This window comes from Gymnogyps californianus, chromosome 2, assembly GCF_018139145.2.
Source record: "Gymnogyps californianus isolate 813 chromosome 2, ASM1813914v2, whole genome shotgun sequence".
NCBI lineage: Eukaryota > Metazoa > Chordata > Aves > Accipitriformes > Cathartidae > Gymnogyps > Gymnogyps californianus.
The window spans coordinates 118686512-118708580 of NC_059472.1; the positions used below are offsets into that span (position 1 = coordinate 118686512).

Sequence of the window (22069 nt, forward strand, 5' to 3'; positions counted from 1 at the left end):
TAGACCTGATGGATCTGCTGCAGAGCTTGAGTTTGGTGTGCTGAGAGCCCCTGTGTGCCCGGAGGGAGAGCCAGGCTGGTCTCCCATTGCTCGTGTGAGGCAGACCCACGGCAAGCTGTGATACCGCTGCTTCACTGTAACTTGACTAGTGGCTTTAACTTTCCCCTCTCATGTCAATGGAAATTGCCAGACCGCTGTCACAGATGTTGCTCAGCCAAAATTTAAAGGCTCTTTCTGCTTAGGAACCAAGGAGAAGTGGCAAGTTGACCAAATGGCAGTGGTGCTGACTTTTGCTGAGCTCCAGGAGCAAAATTATTCCTGAAACTTTTAATTGTGTCAAATTTTGTTGAAACTAGTAAGGTTTTAAAATTTTTGGTGATCATTTAATGGTTGGAAATGGAGGGCACATACAGAGTGACTGTATGAGGTGTGGTTTTTTGATTTTCCCTTTGGAAGAAAGCTGCAGGGCTGTGGGCTAAGGCAGGTCTGGACCTGAGGAGATGACAGACCATCTCCCAGCCCCATTATTCATCAGGGCCAATGTGAAAGGACCGTGAGTGGGTAACCAGGATTTTGTGCTTATCCTGGAGTCAGAAATGCTCAGCATCATGCAGGGTCAAGTTTGTGGCATTATTTCTGCCTCAGTTTCCCCCCATACAAACAGGGGTGGGACAATTAGGAGGAGGAAAAATTAGGGAGGATTGGAGGTGCTGATCCCCCTGATTATTTAGGGGTGGCATGTTACTTACTGACGAGCAGTGGGAGCCATGTGCTTCACAGAAATCCCAGGCAGGTCCAAGGGTATGAGCAAAAAGTTCAATAAATAACGGCACTCTAGAAGGTGGCCAGAATGGCTGATGTGGGCACAGGACCAGCCGGTGGAGACTGAGACACAGCACTGCTTAGGAAAAAGCTCGTGCTAAAAGCTTTTCCCTGTATTTTTGTCTTTCATCAACAATGAGCTCAAGGCAAGCTCTTCCTTTCTGTCACTCAGTTCCCAGAAAAACAAGACACAAACCCAGACAGCAAGTAATCTGGAAAGCCTGTCAGCAGCCCTGTAAGCACACTGGAGAGATTCCTCAAAACATCTTTTTGTCTCACTGAACTTAAGGCTTTGCTAAACGCGGAGCAACGAGAGATGTACACCAGCTGAAACTGAAGGCAGAATTCATCCCACGTGGTTTTACATGCTAAGATCATTTAGTCCTGATTGTCATGAGATTGTCATGAGATATTCAAGTTAGAAAAAGTTAATTCACAGTTCTGTTGAAATCATGGGTTAAAATCACTTTCCTCTAAGCTGCCTGCTAAGTAACTGTCAGTGGGGGGGGGAAAAAACAACAAACCTTCACTGAATCCTAGGGGTTAAGGAGCTCTTGACTTTGCATTTTAATGAAAGACACAACCAGATTCTCTGCGTGCTTTTGTTGTGTTGCCTGTGCGGTGTGCTTGGGAGCATCTTGCATCAAAAGATTTTAATTCATGCTCTGCCTGTACTGAAAGCAGGCTAAGATTTGGCAGCAACAGGGGAAAAATCCCACCTGTACACAAGGAGAAGCCTCTGTGTAGGCATAGCCGAGCAGATTTCCTATAGCTCTATACCTGTATATCTACCATAAGTGATGCTTAAGCAAACGGGGCTCCTGCTGACTTCTGTAGGCAGAGGCTCCAAGCTGTCAAATATATAGGCCGACCTTGCATGTTACAAGGCAGACTGTCTTAGCATGACAGCTGGGAGAGCTGCTGCGAGGAAGCTGGTACAAAATGCCAGAGACAGGGTGCAGTGGTAACCTGAGCCCGGGATCCTTCACCTCCTGGATGCGATTTTCCCAACTCAGCACCTTCTGTTCTGCACAGCCCTTCTCTCGGGGGGATTTCTCATCCATTTGCATCTGGGTGCATTTACAGGATCGGGACATCTACCAGTGGAAACCATAACTGGAAATCACAGTTTTGCATGCTGGCTGTGAAAGGGAGTGATGACACAGGAGGAGCATTCTCTTTCATACTGAAATGTATTTAGTTGTCAAAAGAGTGTGCAAAATGCAAATGTTAGACGCGTTTTACAAGTGAGGAAAGGACGATGGAGGTAGTGGCTAAAACACACTTTGGTGGCCAATGCGCATGCTCATATAGAGGGCCACACAGAAAGTCAGCAGCGAGCTCAGGGCCAGGACTTGAGTGCCTTGTGAAGCCATGACAGGGGCTTTCACTGATGGTAAGAAAAAACCTCCAGTTGCAGACTTACCTCAGTAGATGGCTCACTGCCTAGCCTTTGCCTTCAAACAGAAATAGCCAGGACATCCCCAGCGTCAGTGTTTCATGGAACTGAGTCATGAAATGGCTCTGACGGATAGGAACACGCCATTACAGTTGACACCTTCCTTCACCTTGAGAGCTTTAACTCATATGTGTTCCCCACGTTCACTTTTCTCCTTACAGCCTTCCCGCCACTGCTCCATCATGTGGCATCCGATCTCGTGGACACCACGTGCCCAGTGGTCACCAAAGCACTTAAAGCTGGTCACTGTCTGCGTGCTGGTGCTCTTGATATCGCTCAGCTTTGCTTCAGGACAGAGCAGGCCATTTAAACATCAGATAGACAACAGAAGTAAGTATGAGTCTCACCTGATGTAATGCCATGGACTCCCATATGGTGACCCTGCGGTCTCTGGTGCAGCGAGGGATCAGGGTCGGGCTGTCAGGGAAAGTTCAGCAGCAAATCCATGTGGGTGTTTCTATGGCGAAATGGTGGTGTGGGGTCCTGTGCTTCCATTTAGACTTGTAAGTGCATATACAGAACCTAATGTCCTTCTCAGAGCCCTTAATTAGCCAAGGGAAATAGTGTAATTTTTGATAAATACCAGAGGAGACACTGATGTACAAAAGATTGACGAAGAAAATGTAAGGCATCAAATATTTAAGCATTAAATTTTCAGCTGTGTTCTGCAGACCTGGGGTAGTTCACAACTACTTCTATAGAGTAACAAGAAAGCAAGGGCCAGAAGCTTAAGTTTGCTTTACAGACATCTTCATTTCTGTCTGGAGTCACGAGTTGTCTGAAAGTCAAAATACAAGTGGTTGAAGTGTTTCCATTCAGAGATGCTGTGAGGAACTGAGGCTGGCCAGGTGAGGGACAATACCATATATCCCAAGCAAAAGCTAAGACACAGTCCAAAAGATTTTTGAGAAAATCTTTTATCAGGAAATCACATCTTCCCCCAAGGAGCAAAGGCTGATAATTGTATGTGGAGTGGGAGAGAGGAGATGTGGGGAGTAAGGTGCGTGGGCTCTCAGTGGCACACCTTCCCCATTAAAGACTAGAGATATTGGAAGCCTCAGGTTTTAGGTTCCCAGGTGAAAAAAATAAAGTTACTTGGATTTTGGTGGGCAGGAGGGGTGTTAAACACTGTGTGGAAAGACTTAAAAGATGTATTTATGGAGAAATTTACAGCCAAAGTCGATCTTTTATTTCCTCTGTTCAAGCACCAAAATGCACAGGGGAAAATCCTGCTGCCTTGCCTGAGACTTTCATATGACTTGGATGATATATAATGCACTTAAATTGATATTTATTCCTGTTCCTGACAGTCCTCTGGCCTTGGAATGATTTGGCATTTCCTTGGGGTGGCATCATCTCCAGCGCTTTGTAGATTTTCCCTGTTGCTATATCTTCGTCTTTTAATACAACTATACCCCTGTCCACACCTGCTCTAAAACTAGACTAGACTATAAAAATAAGTCAAGTGTAAGTGTACTTCAGATGCTTTAAAAGAAAAGAAGTCATCCATGAAAACAACTTCCTCAGTGAACAAGAATTAGCTTTTTATGTTTACCTCTCACATAGGAACCCCCTCTGCAATTCAGTGGATTTGTTAGCCTGTAGAGATAGCGTAGCTGATACACTCCATACAGGAGGCTGGACAGTAGGACCTTCAGGACTTCGGCTAAGAGAGGACAGTTTAAAAGTGGCGGTACAGGGAGCTACTATGCTCTTTCTGGATGTAGGCTGCATTGTAACCTCTTCCAGGGTTCAGATCAGTTTTAAAACATGCTGTGCCCTCCTGAATTTGATGGGTACTTTGGCTTATGTTAGAATTGCAGGCTGCAGCCCGGATGGATGAAAATTAATTTTGCATCTGAATCCTCTACACATGGAAAGCAACCCTCAAAGGCACCAGAAAGTCATGTGTCTGGCTGCAGCCTTTCCCCTTGTTTTTTTTCCTGGACTACAAATAAGCCATCTAACACCCTCAAGATGTTCAGGAAATGCTGCCTTTAAGTACAGTGGTAGACGCTTCACTGACTGCTTTGAATTCCAGGTCCTGAGATCGATCCTTTTTGGTACGTGGGCCGTGGCGTTCGCCCCATCGGTCGGTTTGGGAAGAGGCAGCTGAGAAGCAGCCGTGGCAGCCTGAGGCCTGTGAGCAGACATCTGGATTTCATCTTGAACGCTTTGTGGGAGCAAAAAGTGTTGGACACAGAAGACAATGACTGGTGATCCCTGTTCCCCGCGGTGGTGACCCAACCTCTGTTCTTTGAATTGTGCGCTCCCCTGCACCTCAGACCTCCAGTTCTGCTATTGCCTAGCAGTCCCACACTGCTCTTCTTTCTGCTCCTTGTGCAAGTTCCTTCAAAAAGAAACGTGTTCAGGGTGCAGGTAAAAGACAATGCATGGACATGAGCACCGAGTGCCACCATAGCTTATAAAAATGTTTCTTCATCTTACATCCCCACCAATGTCCTGATGCTGTTCACTGTAACGTTAGGTTTATCCAAAACCCACACAGCTTTTGTGCTGGGATTTAAACTCTGAAGTGTTAAGTGTATCATGAAACCTTCCTGTCACATTTCAAAGTCAGTGGCTGTTGATATGTAAAAATAAAAAGCAATGGTTGGAAGAAAGAAAAAAGGCTCTCACTAATTTTTGATGTACCTGCATTATGACATGAAATACTGGTGCGCTGTGTGTAGTTTTTATATAGATTGTTAACATCCACTCGTAGGAATGTAGCCCTGAACTGCCCACTGGCCCTTCATGATTCTTCCTGTACTGCTGGAGAGAGATATTAATGAACAAAAAGCAGCTCCTATCAAAGATAAGTATTTTCTCCCTGCTGAAGAAAAAAAAAATAAAATTGGCTGATTAAACTCTTCAGAGTAGTTTTGTGCCTACTGCCATGTAATCGTGCACCATTATCCAAAAGGGGTAAGGGCCTAAACTAGCCAATTCCCTTTAAAACAGTGTAGTTGTTTGTAAGAACATTACCTGATCAAGCTAAAGTCACTCCTTGAGGACCACAAGCCATGTACCATCTACCACATCAATAAGCCTGGGGTTGTGGCTCAATACTCATGTTTGCCATGGTAATTAACTTTGTTATATTAATAAGAAGTGTTATTTACAATATGTTTAATCTTGATTAATAACTATTACCGGCAATAATACTCAAATGTAGTTTAAGCTATGGCTTATAAAAAAAAAAATAGTTTACAATTTAGCTAATGACTGATGGTTAAATCCAGGCCATGAATCATTCTGAAAAAGACAAATTAGAATGAACTTGCATTTCTAGTTGTGCTTTGTTAGAATTACTACTAGAATTTAATAGTGGTTGACTTAATCATTGCAGATAATTTAACCCTTTTTTTCTCTTTGCAAATGGTCTGTCAGCAAGGAGTAGATTTTTATTATAAGGTAGTTACTACTATTTATAAGACAACATATCTGCTGACCCAAAGTGTTACTTAAAACATGCTAGTTTAAATGAACGCCCTCACAATGGAGAAAATACGCTGATAAAGAAATATTTTGATCAGCATTCATCGCATGGGACTTTGGAAATGCTAGACTAAGATTATCGTCAGGGTTCGTGCTCAGTTTGTCATTTTGTAGCAACCCCGGTGAGAGTTACAGAAATTCTGCCTCAGAAATTCTGTTTGAGATGGTATTTTGCCCAACAGACTCGACAGTCTGGAGAAGACTAACCACCAAATGTTCCTAACAGGATTCCTCCCACCCCAGCCGCAGCCGAAAAAATCTGACCTGAGTGTGTTAACGTGTGTTCCTCCCCTCAGCTAACCAAGGTAATTCTGCGGAGCTGCCCATCTCCTGGGTTTAACGGGGTCACTTGTGGACAGGCAGTACCTGAGCACTGCGTGCGGCAGCGTGTTCTGCACGCTTCCTGGCCAAAGCGCACATAAATCCAAACAACAGAGAAGAACTTTTGGTTTTTCTTTATGAATCAAGTCCTTGAAAAGGCATTCTTTTCATAAATTGCTTTTACTCTTTTATAATTTCTCTTGACAATAATTCTTGGTGAGTATGCAGATAACAACAACAAGGCAAGCTTAATATTCACTCAGACTTAATCAAATAGATAATATAGTCTTCATTTTACCCATTAAAATATTTTCATTTATAAAAATTAATCTAAATATAAATATTAACACTAAAGATTGAAATCACTTGATGACAAAATAATTCTTTGTGTGCTATAACATATGCTTTTATGATTTTTTTTAAAACAGTAAATTATATCTTTGCACATATTTGGCACAATAAACATTTGTAAAAATTCAAATGCCTTATAGCAGGTGGGAATTTTTTTTTAATTTTTTTCTTTTTTTTTTTTGCAATGCCTACACAGTACACATTTTTTTGTCAAAGAAGACTGAATATTTTAACATTGTAACACGATAATAGTTGCTTTTCATGCCTCTTAAGGAAAACAACCTATTCCAAACTTTGTTGGCTTGTTTAAATCACACTAACAGAACAAAAGCCAAAGAGTTATTCTATTAAAATTAGTCATTTCTGTATTGATATTACATACACAATATTAGTTATTATTTATTAGACGAATATGTAGACCAACCACCATTAATGACATTTCATAACACGCATACCTGCATAAACCAGAACCTGGGAATGTATTGTATACATACACGAGAACAGTCAAGGAAGGAGGAGGAGACTGGATGACAAAAAAATTACTAGGCATCCTACTCTGTTTAATGTCCTTTACTGGACTGCATATATAAATAAAATCTAGTTGTTTTATATATATATTTATATATTAAACAGAGTGGGCCAAATTCTGCCCTCACATCTGTGCAAACCAATTTCAGAGAACTAGAATTGTGTGAGAGTAAAAGAAAGCATAATTTCACCCAGAATGAACACATTGGGTCAGATCTTGGGCAGATGGAAATTCCTTGAAGGGATGGAGTGACGCTTATGTATTCTACGTGGGGAGATGGTTGTATTTTTTCCGAGGGCTCCTTACATGCAGCTGGACATCAGAGTACTGACAAGCTAGATGTCAAATGTGGGTGGCAGATTTGCAACTGGCACTGTTTTTCCAACCGTCCCATCCAGCCATTCCTCACCTTCCCCACCTGCCCCCCTAAATCCAGCCTAGCCAGGAAATTTGCCCAGTTTTGCTCATATTTGCCCAACCATAGACACTTTATGGCCTGGTGTCCCAGGGGACTGCTTTCCTGCCGCATGGCAGGTAACGTGTGGCACTCTCCTAGTGGGTGTTCGCTGGATGCCCGGGGACAGGAGCAGCTCTCCTGCTTCCCTGGTACCCACTGCTCTTGGGAGAGCTCACCACTCCTTAATGCTGAGGGGGAACTTGCCAGCCCATGCCCTCCTTCATAGCATGTTTCACATCAACCCAGTTTGCATTTGGGTACCTGCTCTGCACTTTGTGTGGAAGATAAGGGATTCACTGGCTTATCACCTCCTCTACCTACCTCCTTTGTATTCTTCAGAGCAAGAAGTACCACAAATTGGCAAGGTCCTCCACAAAAAGGGTGAGGGACACCCTGTAACCAGCATCTTCCCTCTTGGGCATCTGCTCAAGGGCCTTCCAGTTTGGCTCAAAGGTCTCAAGAAATGAAAGAAGAAATCTTACTATTCACAATCCAATTCAGAGTGGTGCAATGGTTAGTGGGGTGCACATGGCCCCAGCGACAGGCCGCAGCTACATTGGCTACAGACTAGTAAAGGAAGAGAATTCTGGGCTACATTTGCCCCCTCCTCAGAAAAGCCAGGAAATGGCAGAAGGGAATCTCTTACAGGCTGCAGCCACCCTACGACCACCAGCTAGTCAGCAGAGATCTCATCCACAATGCTTTTACTTTCTTTTTGCAATCTTAAAGATTTGGTCAGAATTTATTCTGAACTACAGCGTGGTTGGACACCACCAAGCGGACAATGCTACCAAGAAGAATGAGACATACAAAGGTGTTGGTTTCACAACAGTGTTCAGATGTTTCCAGACGCCAGGATTGTAACTCAACAGACATCTGGTCCACATGTGCTGCCACCAATTCACGGTTCAACATGACATCCATGTTCCCCCTGCCGCCAAGAGCAAAACACTTAGCTCTGGAGCTAGAACATTAACTCTGCCAAATGTACCCCCAGTGAACAGAGAAGTCTTTGCACATCGCATCTCCTCCTACAAACCCTGTCAAAACTTCCACTGACTCCCTGGGAGCAGAGCTAGGTACACTGATTCTCCACTCCCACCACGCAGCTGAAAAGCAGCATACACTGCACAGAGTTGTTCTTATTGCTCGACAAGACGGATGCCTACGTGAACAGTAAGGGGCCAGCAAATATGGATCACAGGTCTGCTTTGTTCTTTCTTTTTGTACGAAATATTGGCCTATAATTATGATTGACTGAGTGTACAAAAACATACTGCAGTTTAAAGATGACATTCTTTAGTACAATCAATAGGGAGAAAAAGTGCATCTTAAAATGTGGAGCCTTGCTTTTGAAACTCAGCATCCTTTCTAGAGTCTCATGAGAACTTTAAGGCAGAGTTTCCTTTAGCAGACCACAATGCTGAAGACTTGGACAGCTTTCTCAGTGAGGTATCCAAACGAAGCCCTATAACTGAGGCATTGTGGGTTCTTGAGGGTCCATTTTCAGCTGGACATACACAATGGCTGTTAAGTAAAGGCACTCTAGTGTACAGCCTTAGGCAGTGTGTTATTGGCAGTAGGGAAGTGTAAGTTTAGTACATCACAGCAGATCCTATAGCAGGTTCCTAGAACAGAGAGGGACAGGAAAGAAAAAAACATGAGTGAAACACAAAACAAGCTTGCTGAAGCTTCTGTGGAGCCAGGTCCTTCCCCTTCTCACCTCCTCACCTATTTTCCACATATCTAGTGGCAGACTGCTTTGGGACAGTCAGCTTTTTTCCTTATCCCTCTAGGGCTGTTGTAGAAGAAATGATTGACAGCTGTCCAGTGAAACCTATTTGTTCAAACCCTGCAGAGCCAATGCGTGGCCTATCTACCCCTTAAATTCCACTTAGGTAACCTTTGAACATTTCTCAAAAATTAGTGAGATTCAAGGTGACTCTCACCTGCTGAGTTACAGTGTGCAGCTGGTTCTGTGAGGGTCTGGTTCAGAAGTCTGAATTGCAGGGGACCGCTAATTTATGTATTTATTTTAAAGTAAGGGTAGCACGTTCCTGGAGACCTGGCAGCCAGGGTACATTCACACAGGCTGACATTCAGGAGCTGCTATACTATGACATATAGTCAGACATCTTCCAGGACACTGGTCGTATTTGTTCAGAGCTGTCTCAGCAGTCTCTATTCTTTTTCCTCAAACTATTAAGAGAAGTTTTGTGAAGATGCTGAAATACAGCTGCCTACACAGATACTGCTATCTCTCTATTTACTGCTTTTAACAGCAGTTTTAGAAACATTTGTTATGAGTTTACCATTAAGTCCTTGGCAGTGCTTTTCCTCTCTTTAGTTCTTTGTGTTAGAGATCCTTGAAGCATGAAGTTTCTGTTAAACGTTCGGACAGTGGTAACTGGAGAACCATCTATTTTTTCACCTGGGAAAAATACAAAAAGGGAGATTTTTCACATAACAGATTGAAGCAGATGTAATAATACTCCTGAAGAGTCACAGCTTCTAGAGAGATAAAACTTCTCCTAAGACATATGAGGAAAGCTGGATTTAATTTAAATGAAAAACAGCAGGCTGTGATACTCCAAATTTATTAAAGTTTGAGGCCATGTCAATCAGTGGAATTACACAAGAGTAAAACAAGAGTAATGCAGGGTGAAGCAGGCCCTAGAATTGTCAGAGATAATGCACTGCAGGGTTAAAAAAAAAAGAGAAAACATGAAAGAAAAAAGCACTTTATTTTACAAAGCCAATTCACAGCCATACCCTAACATACCAGGAACACTGCCAAGCCACATCATATGGACTGAAATCAGCACACACAGGCTTTAAGAAAGCAACAGTGGGTCGTGGAAGGTGGCAACTGGCTTTTGGCAATTAAACACTGCGACTGCTTGGGCCTCACAAACTAATGCCAGGCACGCTGGAGCAGCGGCATCCCTGTTGCAGGGCAAGTATTCAGCATTCCTCATTTGCTTTGCCCAGCCTTCTGCTTCTGCTCCTGTTAATTTGCCACTGTCACAACTTCCACTGAAGAGAAAGTGGTGATGCTTTTTAATGTGACAAATGGCTATTTTATGTAATGCAAGTACAATGGGAAATGAGGAGAGTGGACATATTTAGGCTTTCTCTGTTCATTTGGTAACTTAATCTTTCCCCTGCTTTGCTGAACTGTACATTATATTGAACCTTATAAACAGAGACTTTCTCTCTATAATGTATGTAACAAGTTAAGTGCACCTTTTATTGGTGGAGCTGGAAGTTTTCTCCTCTGCTGTCTTGATGTGTCTATTGTATGCATCTGTAAACAACACATGTGCATTACTCAACTCCATTACAGAAAAAGAGGCAAGATTTCCCCCATGTATTTTTGAATACTACATAATGTTCTGGCACCTGGTTTGTTTGCTTTTGATCCCGTTTCCTTGTCAGGCGAACACATGGAGCCACGTTCAAGCCTGCAACAGTGAGAGCTGATATTCTGCTCTCAATATCTGAAATCTTCAAAGAAAATAAAAGAGAGAGACAGACAGATGGGGAGGGGGAAAAAGAAGTTTTAAAATTACTGTGGATGCCACTACTAAAATATATCCCTCCCGCAGTCAAATCCTCTTTAATCAAAAAATACAAACAGATGGCTAACTTCTTCAGCAATTCTGACACTTTCCTGTATTCTTTAGTCCTGATGTTAAAAGCGGCTTAATTTGTTAGTAAAGATGGAGTAAAAGAACAATCTAACCTACCTTGTGACTCCAAGGAAGAGGCACTTTACTCCTTGTGAGGAAAAAAAGAAAGGAGGAGAGAAAACCTGCGTCTGCCATCTCCCAATTACCTTTAGCTGCATAAACCCAAGTTCATTCAAGCTGTGTATTTCAAAGGCTACATTCAAAGAATGACTGTGGGACACATTTCCTAATTAAAAATTAATTTCATGCACACGCAAAGTACATGCTCCATCACAAAATCTAAACATTTCATCGTAAATATTTATAATTTAAGTGTATATGTACGTTAATCACAAACATGCATAAATGCAGGTACACACTATACAAAAACACTCAATGGAAAACAAATTGCTAGGAAAAACAAAAGTCCAAGAAAGCAAACATCTGGGGGGAAAGTAGGCTTATGCTGAGACTAGCGGAAACAAATGTTGCCAAAAGGGAAAGAAGTGTCAGAGAAGTCAGACATATAACCCACTCCTGATTCACGATGACACCTGAAGCTGTTCACTCTGCAGAAGACCTTTTGTTGGCCTCTGTCATCCTCCTTGCATAGCTTAGGCCTCTCTCCTCCTCACCTCTCACTCCCATTAACATATTTACCGTAAAAGGATGACTGAAGCCAACAGAACGTCACTGCCAGTTTGCCATCTAGCACAGCAATGCACTTCTGATATCAGAGGGATGTCAGACTCTTAGATCTTTGCTCAGTCCTAAATTGAGCATGCTCCTGCTGAGTAAAATAACCAGGTACTTCCCATTAAAGCCTGAGGTCAGAGTGCCTTGCTTGGTACAGACTGGTCAGTGAAATCACTGGCGGTGAGTTCTTAGCAGTGTTAGCCCCTTGAGATCTGGCAGCATTACGTTGTTCAGCTTTTAGCACCAGATCACGATGTGTTCTTCTGAGCCCCAGACTTTCTGGAGCCCGCTAGAGAGATGCTAGATCGCAGCCCACAAGAGCAATTGCCTTTTGGCTGGGATGTGTGCTGTTTAGCGGCTAAACCCCAAGGCAGGCTTGCAAGTGCTTGGCTCAGCAGCTGGCTGCTGTTGGCCCTTTTTGGTAGAATGGTACAGACACTGGCTTCTTTTGAGAAGTGCTTTACAATCTGCTGATTAGATAAACTGCCTAAGACTGTATTTACAGTGTGACCACAGCCACGTGTGTGACACAGAGTGCACCACGTGAGCTGCCTGGCAGCAAGAAGCAGGTTCAGTATTAGTATGGTAGTAACAGGCTGTTGCACTCCCATGTCCAAAAACAAGCTGGGGGAAGAAACAAACAAATACAGTGCATCTGGCTGGGCTGAGTTACGCATCTCAGTTACGCTTTGCTCAGCTCCTGTGATGCAGTCAGCATCCTTGGATCATCAGTCCACTGCGGTACAAAAGAATATCAAAAGTAAGTGTGTGTGGACAACAGGTAAGTGCTAGGCAAGGCAGTGTGAAACCTGCAGATAGGGAGGAGCTGCTGTCCTCACCTGAAGCTCCGCGTGATGAACCTGGGCGGCTGCTGTGGCCACCTGATCCTCCAGATCGGCCAGCTCAGATTCTGCAGTAACACTGTTGATCTTGCGTGCGGCGTCTTCCAGGTTGGTCAGCTGCCCCTCCAGCCCGTACACCGTGCTGGCTGTCAGGTACACCTGCAGGGCCAAGGCAGGCAGAGGTGTCAGTGATTTCTGTTTTGTGGGCACGGAGGTTTGAGCAGACTGCATCTTCCACGATACCTTTGAGCTTTCCTCCTTGCTAACCCACTACAGGGAGACTTACCTGGCAGAGGAAACTCATGGGGGAATAATCTGAAAACATACATCCACAAAGAAAAGGGAGGCATGAGGTGGCTGCACTCCAGATTTCATAGGTGCTACAATGGTATTCCAAAACAGGTTTGTTCCAGATTCACCAGCAAAAAAAGAAAAAGCTGAAAAGTTTGCCTTTTTAGTTTTGATATTCAACTGCATAACAAAAACCCTAAGTCTACAAGGGCAAGTCAACAGATCACACCTCACATAAAGCTGTGTTTATTGAAACACGCCTAATGCCTTCTGGCAATCAAAACTCTGTAAGAATAACTGTTCAGCAGCATATGGTTATTAACTTCCTATAGAGTAACTGTGCTTATGTGTACAACACAGTTTTCCATCCCATCCTACTCTCACCCAAATACACAGCAGCCAAAACCTTCCTGCCTCCTGACACTTTGGAGTGAATCTGTGGAGGGTCAATAGACTTATCTGGGCCACATAAGAGAGAATAGCAGACTTTATCATTTAGAGATCTTCCCTAAAAACAAACAACTTTTAATATTTTGACCCACTGACGATACCTTGGACAACTGCAGGTAAAGGTTTCGTTTCCCATTCAGCTCCTTGGAGCAATAATTCATGATACACTGTGTTTTATGTGTTTCTTTTATTTCACAAAGAAATCTGAGGTACACGGCTGGATGGAAGTCTCTGGTTTATAGAAAAGGGTAATTTTCAAGCATTAGCTTTTGACATCTGTGCTTAAAATTGTGCAGACCCATGTGAAAATACTGTACCTTCTGCCTATTTACTAGATATCCAAGAGACTGTTTCCATGAAGCTGGTAACAGAACAGTGGAAATGAAATACATATTCTGATCTTCCCCACTGGCAGCCTCATTCACTCTAATAGCAGTAAAGACTGTGGTGCTACAAAACTAGCATGAATTAAACATGTTCTGTGGCTGACTTCATGGTTCAAGGGGCAAGCAAACAGGATCTGAACCAGATCCTTGAGCAGATACCGTCACTTCATACATGTTTTCCACTCAACTCGTTATATCTGCCCACAATTCCTAGATCATGCAGTCCTTTGACATAACAGGTATTCAAAGAATTTCTGGCCATGATGTGACTTCATGGAGCAAAAGTGATGGAGAATGACTAGATTAAGATTTAAGTAAGTGTTTACTCTTTATTATTTTTTATTTTATTATTGTTTCTTAATTGCTTGCAATAGTTTTTTTTTTCCTTTGTATCAGTTATTTCAAGGCATAAATGTAGATACATTTTTTTCACGTATGTGACTTTGCCAAGAAACAAATTCACTACATCTTGTATGAACTGCATCTTGTAAGATCGCAGTCTAACCGCAGGCATGAAATCTTTGAAAAATGTACCTAGAACAAATAAGTGATCTGATTTAACAACTTTGCTGAAGTACTTGGAGACACAGGTGGGCCATAAAGTTAACATGCTGATTTAAATAGAAATGCTCCTGCTTTTGTGGGTTTTAATTATTCTTTCCATTCATTTAAATGATACATCTTTGTGGTGTGACATACCACAGCCATTTCAGATTACAAGGTGATTTTTAAATTTCCCTATCATGTCTAAAAGCGCAGAGAAAGAAGAAAAAGGTACGTTATGAACAGAAACATCTTTAGAAAGTTAAAGAAAAGATGCATGTAAATGCTGTGCCAAAATTCTCTGCACAATAAGTTGTACTTTTCAAGAGGGGAAAAAAAATAACCTAAAGAAAATAGGACTGATAGAAAAATGTGGGAAGGGAAAGTCATCATGTTTTTGTAACTCAGTGTCGTGGTTTAACCCAGCAGGCAGCTAAACACCACACAGCCACTCGCTCTATGTCCCCCTCTCCAGTGGGATGGGGGAGAGAATTGGAAAAAAAAAGTAAAATTCATGGGTTGAGATGAAGACAGTTTAATAGGACAGAAAAGGAAGGGAAAATAATAATAATAATAATAAGAATAAGAATAAGAATATACAAAACAAGTGATGCACAATGCAATTGCTCACCACCCACCGACTGATGCCCAGTCAGTTCCCGAGCAGCGGCCCCCAGCCAGCTTTCCCCTCAGTTTATATACTGGGCATGATGTCATATGGTATGGAATATCCCTTTGGCCAGTTTGGGTCAGCTGTCCTGGCTGCATCTCCTCCCAGCTTCTTGTACCCCCCAGCCTACTCGGTGGTGGGGTGGTGTGAGAAGCTGAAAAGTCCTTGACTTACTGTAAACACTGCTTAGCAACAACTAAAACATCAGTGTGTTATCAACGTTATTCTCATCCTAAATGCAAACCACAGCACTATACCAGCTACTAGGAAGAAAATTAACTCTGTTCCAGCCTAACCCAGGACCCTCAATCAGCCCCTACGTTTGTTCAATTTTAATTTTATTGAACATTTTCCAGCTAGATCTAATTGAAAGATTTTTCTAAAGAATATTCTCTTTACCTGCACAATTGTTGTGCTTCCAAACAGCAATGGTGTACTTGCAGGTCTCCACTAAATTATGCCCTTATGCATACATTCACATTCAGATTGTGGAGACTTATTCTACATCATTTAGGTATGTACAGCTTCCACGAAAACCCATCTGACCTTGTGCTGGTACAGGTGGCCCTACATTCTCCACACTGATGCATGCACAGTCCCTGAAATGCTAGAGAGAGCAAAAATGAACAAAGTGTCTATATACACCCAGATCCTCTTCCAAAATTTGCCGCAAAGAGGATATGCTGCACGCAGATATGCCCCCAGCTGCACTGAGAAAAGTTATGAATTCCTGGATTTCTAAAGGCTCTTTAACTCTACTACGGAGTGTGGTGGTAAAATCTTGAAACCATGAAGTTTTGCCATCTACTTCATATCCTGTGCGGGGCAGAGAAAGATGTAGTGTGGGGACACAGGAAGGCTGAGCTGGATACCTTATGAATTATGCAGGGAACTAAGAGAAGCTAAACCAGAGATATGCTGCAAGGAGGGCAACACCACAGCAACAAATGCTCTGCCTCAGTGCCCAGTCTCTGCTCAGTGAGAAATGCTTGGCCCGAATGAATGACTAGAGGCCATGGCACCAGAGATGCCAAAGCTCCACAAGGACAGGAGGGATTGTTGGAGTGTAACTGGGGAAAAAAAATGCACCTCAGATAGTTTACAATGCAGCTCTCCACAGAAAAAATGTGGAAGCAACTCTCCCCAAATTGCTCTGTCCTCCTGCGGAATTTTTCTAAAGATGTGGTCCAGCCTGGAGTTGGATTTTTGTTCTGTATTCACTCTCCTGCCAGATGCATTCTGTGGTGTTTGGAGCTAGGATGCTTTAGTATTTCACGGGGGAGAAAATCTCCATCTACTTATCTACTTCTATTACTCTGAAAAAAATTAACCAAACTCAACTAGAAGTTGTTGTGGGGGTGCATCTGTCATGTAAGAATGAAACGGGTATCACGGTAGGTGGCATGAGGAAGCACTTTGCTCACCACAAGCTCAAGTTATACCCTTCTCCAGGCACTAGAGCAGCAACTGCTATGGGAAGCCTTTACCACTCTGCAGAGGGCCATATCTGAGCTGCCATGTCCAGCGTCTCCTGGACACATTCTCCTCTCCTGCTCTCCCAGCCCCACTGGGGAGGACTCCCAAGCCTATCTTGCTTGTTTGTTTTGAATTCCCCTCCCAGAGAGGAGCCAGGAGCACGGCTGCCGTGTGGAAGGCCCCGTGGTGGGGCAGGTTCAGGTGGCTGTGGTGCCCCATGATGGAGGGCAGGAGATGCCAGCAACCAGGACAGTGTATGGGAACAAGGAGGAGCAGGAGCACCTCAGCTGGCACAGTGGGATGCCTGGGAAGGCTGAGCAGAGGTAGGAAGGAGAGGTTTGGAGATCGGGAGCTGGTTGGGGAGGAGTGAAGGTGCTCTGGGGTGGGTTGGAGGACATGCTGTTGGTGTGGGCAGCGGGAAAGGTCTGAGATGGAAAAGGTTTTGGAGCAGACGAGGTTAGGAGGGGTAGGACCTAGTTCGGGAACCTCCGAACCGAAGCAGGCCTGGGAGATTTGAGCTCAGAAAAGGTGTGGTGAGAGGGACTGGGGAGTTGTGGGACTGGTGGGAGGGCTCTGGAGTAGGACAGACCCAGTGCCAGGACTGGCTGTTATTGCCATGGATTATCTCCCACTCAGTCCTTAGCCTGGGGCTGTTGTGGAAGTGCGTTTCTGTGGAGGAAACTGATTTTATCCCCCAAGAAGAGATTCTGTCTGAAAATTTTCAGGGGCTAAAGAAAACCAGGATCTATTTTCTTGAATTGATCAGGATGTTATAATGGGACAGCCCAGATTCCTATGAGATCTTTAAGAGCTCCTAATGAAGGGAAAAATCACTGAAGTGTAATCAGTTAAATGTGGAAAGAAGAGAAAATCGAAGTTACAAGTGTACCAACTCCATTAAGTGGATGCATAAAAATTTCCAATGAGTCGTGACTTCCCTCTATGATTCGGCATTGCACTTTTTCCTGCAGATGACAGGTACTCATGAAAAAGGACGGATGATTTGGACGTGGCCAAACAAATGTTTGTTTAATTTGGCTTCTCCAACCTGCTCTTTTTAACAGTGCAGCAGGCAGTTCTGGCTCTCTGGGTGTTCAGTGCAGTATGCTGGGGATGCGTGGGTGGAGGAAGAGCTCCTCCACTTCTTCTCTGGGTGACTGGGGACATGCTTTCCCTACCTGTCCTTACAGTAATGAGGCTGTGCTGGGACTTGGAGACATGTGGTTTCAGCCAGGCACGGTGCAGCTGCACGGCCACAGAGGTTCGGAGGGCTTAAGTTAACTTTTGAGATAGATATTCTAAAATTAGTTGTAAACCCCAAAACATCCAACTCTCCCTCTCCCCAACAACACAGCTGAGCACCCCTTTGAAATAGGATTTTTTGTTCTATTTGTGTATAACTCAAAATTAATTCTGAACATCCACTGATGCTGCTTACGTGCTTTCGCTTTCCAGTTGGCACACATACATAGGTACACTCACTCATGCATGTGACACTTTCACATACTGATTCATGTTCTTACATTTTCTTCCAGTGTGGTGAGCTGCTCATCAAGTCTGACGGGGTCCGTCCCCAGTGGGAAGGTCCCTCTTCCTCTGTCCTGAACGTCAGCTGGGAAATCGCAGGGATCAGTGGATTCTGCTATCAGTTCTTCAGTGGCATTGATGACTTTCAGGACTTCTGTAGATATGTTGCAGAGAGAGACAGCAGAGTACTTCTGTTTTGTTACAAGAGCAGACAGAGAAAACAACAGCATTAAATTAGCACAGAGGGGTAATATGTAAAATCACCTTGCTAATAGCTGCAGCTTTCGCCGTGCTAAAACAATATACCTGGCTAACTGCTGTGAACAGACACAAGAACTGTGTAATGAAATTGGAATCTGCTTCTCTTTTTCTCCCTCCCTTTTTCACATATGCACACTGCTACAGCATGCAAAATAACATACACATGCAATTCTTCTACAACACAATTTCTACTGGAGGGATAGTCCAAGTATTATCCCAAAGGAGCACACAAATACCCAGCCTTAAAATCCAAGTGAGCTAGATAAGGCTATTTTTGCAATAGTGTTTTCAACAGGCTTTAAAACACAGTCTTCCTTTTTGGGTACTGGAAAACAGATGTGGAATCATCTGTCTCCATATCCACAGGAGCTATCGCATTGCAGCCGCAAACACGGGAGAGCAATCTTCAGCAGCCCTACGAGGACAGCATTTTACAAAGATATTTGCTATGAATTATATGATAGCCCCAAAAAACAAAGGTTGAGCTATAAGCATGTAAACACTTGTATCCTCATTTTTAAAATTTCAATTTACCTTTTTTTTAATATTTATGAAATAAATTATGTCAAATACCAAGGAAAAGTATGCAGTTTTATCCATGTTTTTTTTTTTAAACAACTGTAAGCCTTTTTATCAGTGTTCCTGATTTGTGATTTGTAACTTGTATTTAACTATCCTGATTCTGATGATTCTCACAGAGCTTTAGGCTTTAGGCCAACTCCTCTGACGGCAATAAAATTTCACCTGATGCACCTTCAAGCATCAAGCTCAACATCCAAACTATACAGCTTGGAGATTGAGACAAAGCTTGTGGAAGCCAATACAAATACTGTCACTGAATTTATGTGCAATACCTTTAGTGTTGCTTTGCCTAAAAGAAAGTGTGGGAAGTTTAGACCTAAATTTAATTCATTCCTCAAACCTGCAAATACTTATGCATGTGAATTAGGGGCCCACCCATCTGTAAATTTTCCCACAAACAAAATATCTGAGGATCAAAACCGAGGAAACGGACAGTCTTTGGATTCTACATAGTAAATTCTATAGTACAGAAAAGTATAACTGATCAAAAATGTCTCTGTGTTATGTAAACATTGTATTAATCAATACGTTGGCTGGCCTCCTAGGCAGGATATAGGAGAAATAACATTCCTTTGTTTCACACAAACTCCAGTGGGTTTAACTGGAAAACCTCTTTTACTATCTCTTTCCTTTAATCAGCTGTTCATTTTTATGTTAGATAAGACTTTTACTGAAAAACTACTTTTTTAGAGGTGCGTGCTCAATTGTTGCCTATCAATACATTAAGGCATCTTTACCAGTTACTTCTCCAAATTACAAGAAATAATTAAATATATGAGATTAAAGAGAAGGAGAACAAAGTAAATACAGTATGCTACAGCACTCAGATCTTTAGCTTGTTAGGACAGGCAACACAGCCCTGAACAAGCAGGCTAGGACTCTCTTACTGAGAACAAATACTTGAACCCCATAAATAGCCTACTGTTTTTTCCATTTATTTTCACAAGTGCCAATTAGGTTAAAAACAGATCAATAATTTCATAGGACAGAAGAGGAAATCAATTTTACTTTGTTTTATTATTTGCTTTTACAAGTACCTAATTCTTGTTCTATTCTATGAGTAGTGAACAAAAAAGGATAAAGGCCAGACACTGCATTTTCTTCATCATCTTCACTGATGTATGTTCTCCATTTCAAGAACTGTAGCCTCACTTTAGTGTTAATTATTTCTTAATTTTTTTATTATCCTTTGTAGTTAATGATGGATTTCCAAAAAGATTAAACTTGATTAGAAAAAGGTGTTCTTATACCAGAACATGAGAATCCATATTGGCATTTATCACAGACCAATTACTACAAAACAGGTTCTCTGGTTTTTGTTTTCCTGGTAAAGTGTTCTGTGATAGGAAGCTTTATGAAATCATGATTTTGAGTAAAATACCCTACCTTCTCAATAGGTAATGGATAGGAGAAGAAAACTTCAACGAGAAAGAATGGAATGGAATAGAACAGAATAGACTATTTCAGTTGGAAGGGACCTACAACGATCATCTAGTCCAACTGCCTGACCAATTCAGGGCTGACCAAAACTTAAAGGATGTTACTAAGGGCATTGTCCAAATGCCTCTTAAACACTGACAGGCTTGGGGCATCGACCACCTCTCTAGGAAGCCTGTTCCAGTGTTTGACTAAGCTCTCGGTGAAGAAGTGCTTCCTAATGTCCAGTCTAAACCTCCTCTGGTGCAGAAATGTGATTTCTAGCTTTTCTAGAATTTTGAGGTAAGTTCTTAGTGGCGGATGCTGTTTGACTTTTAAAACCAAAGATTTGTTTCCCATTAAACGTTGCACAAGGCAGCTAGATGAACGGTCTTAAAGCGTGTGCATCACTGAACATATCTTGATCCTAGCCTGCAGGTATCTAGACACAGGAGTCACAACGTTAAAGCTTTTCTTTAAGCTTGTGAAACATCTGCTTTTATAGTATAACAAGGATACAGCACTAGAGTTTAAACACCATAAAGAAATACATGGCAAGCAAAAGTAATTTTCCTTGGAGTATATCTGAAGAGTAGATCTCCCAAAACTTAAGAGCACAAGCAATATTTCAATGTATTTAAATCTAAACTTTGTGAAAGTTTTCTGCTAAAGGATATTTAGAACTCAGCTTTGCCCTGGGCTGTATTTTACAGAGAAGCAAGAAGAGACTAATGTCTGCCTGAGGGAGACATAAAATCAAGATGTGGGGAGTTCAAGGGTTCTCAAATTGGAAAAACTGGATACTCAATTAATGGTTTTGCATATGTTTTTACCTCTTTTTTGAGCAACTGCCAAAAGCTGTTAAAACAGCTCATGTTCCAAAATGGCCAGTTTGCAAACCTAGTGGGGTACTCTAGATATAATTATTTAACATGTATAAGGGGGGGGGGGGGGAAGTGTCCTGGAGTTACAGTGCTTCACAACCCTCTCCCCTCCCTGACCACCCACGTCAAACTTAGGATTTACGAGGTTCTATAAAAATCACGTAAAATTCACAGACACACGCACACCAAGATCATCCTGGTAGGTGGACATTTCAAATTGCTATAGAGACCTCTTGGCTGTCTAATTTATCTTGCCCTTGCAGAAAAGGTCATTGTTAACACCTATAAGTGATTCAAAGAGACAGCTATCATGCCATGATGAAGTCTCTCCCATCTGTCTTGTCAAGCAAGTCAAAGAACTAGTATGGATGTGATAGATGCAGAAAGCAATCTCTATTACAAATATCTATCACAGAAAAGCTAAGCGCAACTATTCTTCTCGAAACACTGGGATGCATTCTGATTTCAACTGTGCTACCCTACTTCTGGATTAACACCACCCCTCCCAAATTAAATCGATGCAGCTGATCCAAATTCGAATGTTTCTACTGGTTATGAGAATCTCATTTTTTACGGAATTTGAGAGTAAAAGTTTAATGGAATGAGGAAAACATGCATTTATCCTTTTTATGATAATTAATGCCCACACTCTCAAATATGTTAAAGACAGTCAAAAGGAGATGCTGAATTTCCTCGAGTTCTTTATAGGAGAGTTTTAAAACCAATGAAATACTAAAAAAGTGTGTGATGCGAGCACATATACATATATGTGTGCATTGAACATAACAAACAGCATCTTGTAAAACTTCTTCACTGTCATTTCTATGTGTGGTTGGACAGATGGAAAGGACTCCTGTTTTGCTGAAGATTATGTTTCAGTGGTCTAAGCTGGCTCTTGCTGACTGTTAGCCATTTCCCTTCCCTTCTGCTGTCT

At 42.4% G+C, this 22069-nt stretch overlaps 2 protein-coding genes across 4 annotated transcripts in view; one reads left to right on the plus strand and one right to left on the minus strand.

The window, feature by feature from the left end:
- The first annotated feature begins 2463 nt into the window (after window positions 1-2463).
- PRLH (prolactin releasing hormone) lies at window positions 2464-4501 on the plus strand. Its single transcript, XM_050892921.1, has 2 exons — window positions 2464-2611; window positions 4323-4501. The coding sequence occupies exons 1-2, from the start codon at window positions 2464-2466 to the stop codon at window positions 4499-4501; spliced, it is 327 nt and encodes a 108-aa protein (XP_050748878.1).
- Window positions 4502-6247: 1746 nt separating this feature from the next.
- The window catches only part of MYRIP (myosin VIIA and Rab interacting protein), a 243360-nt gene continuing 227538 nt past the window's right edge, over window positions 6248-22069 (minus strand). For 2 of the 3 annotated variants that reach the window (XM_050892347.1, XM_050892346.1), the window contains 6 exons: window positions 17989-18183; window positions 12647-12808; window positions 10843-10947; window positions 10687-10747; window positions 9753-9871; window positions 6248-9068 (listed from right to left, as the gene is read on the minus strand). In XM_050892347.1, the coding sequence (XP_050748304.1) occupies window positions 9036-9068; window positions 9753-9871; window positions 10687-10747; window positions 10843-10947; window positions 12647-12808; window positions 17989-18183 (675 nt within the window). In that variant the 3' untranslated portion in view covers window positions 6248-9035. The remainder of the gene's footprint in view (window positions 9069-9752; window positions 9872-10686; window positions 10748-10842; window positions 10948-12646; window positions 12809-17988; window positions 18184-22069) is intronic. The other variant, XM_050892348.1, reaches the window with a different exon arrangement.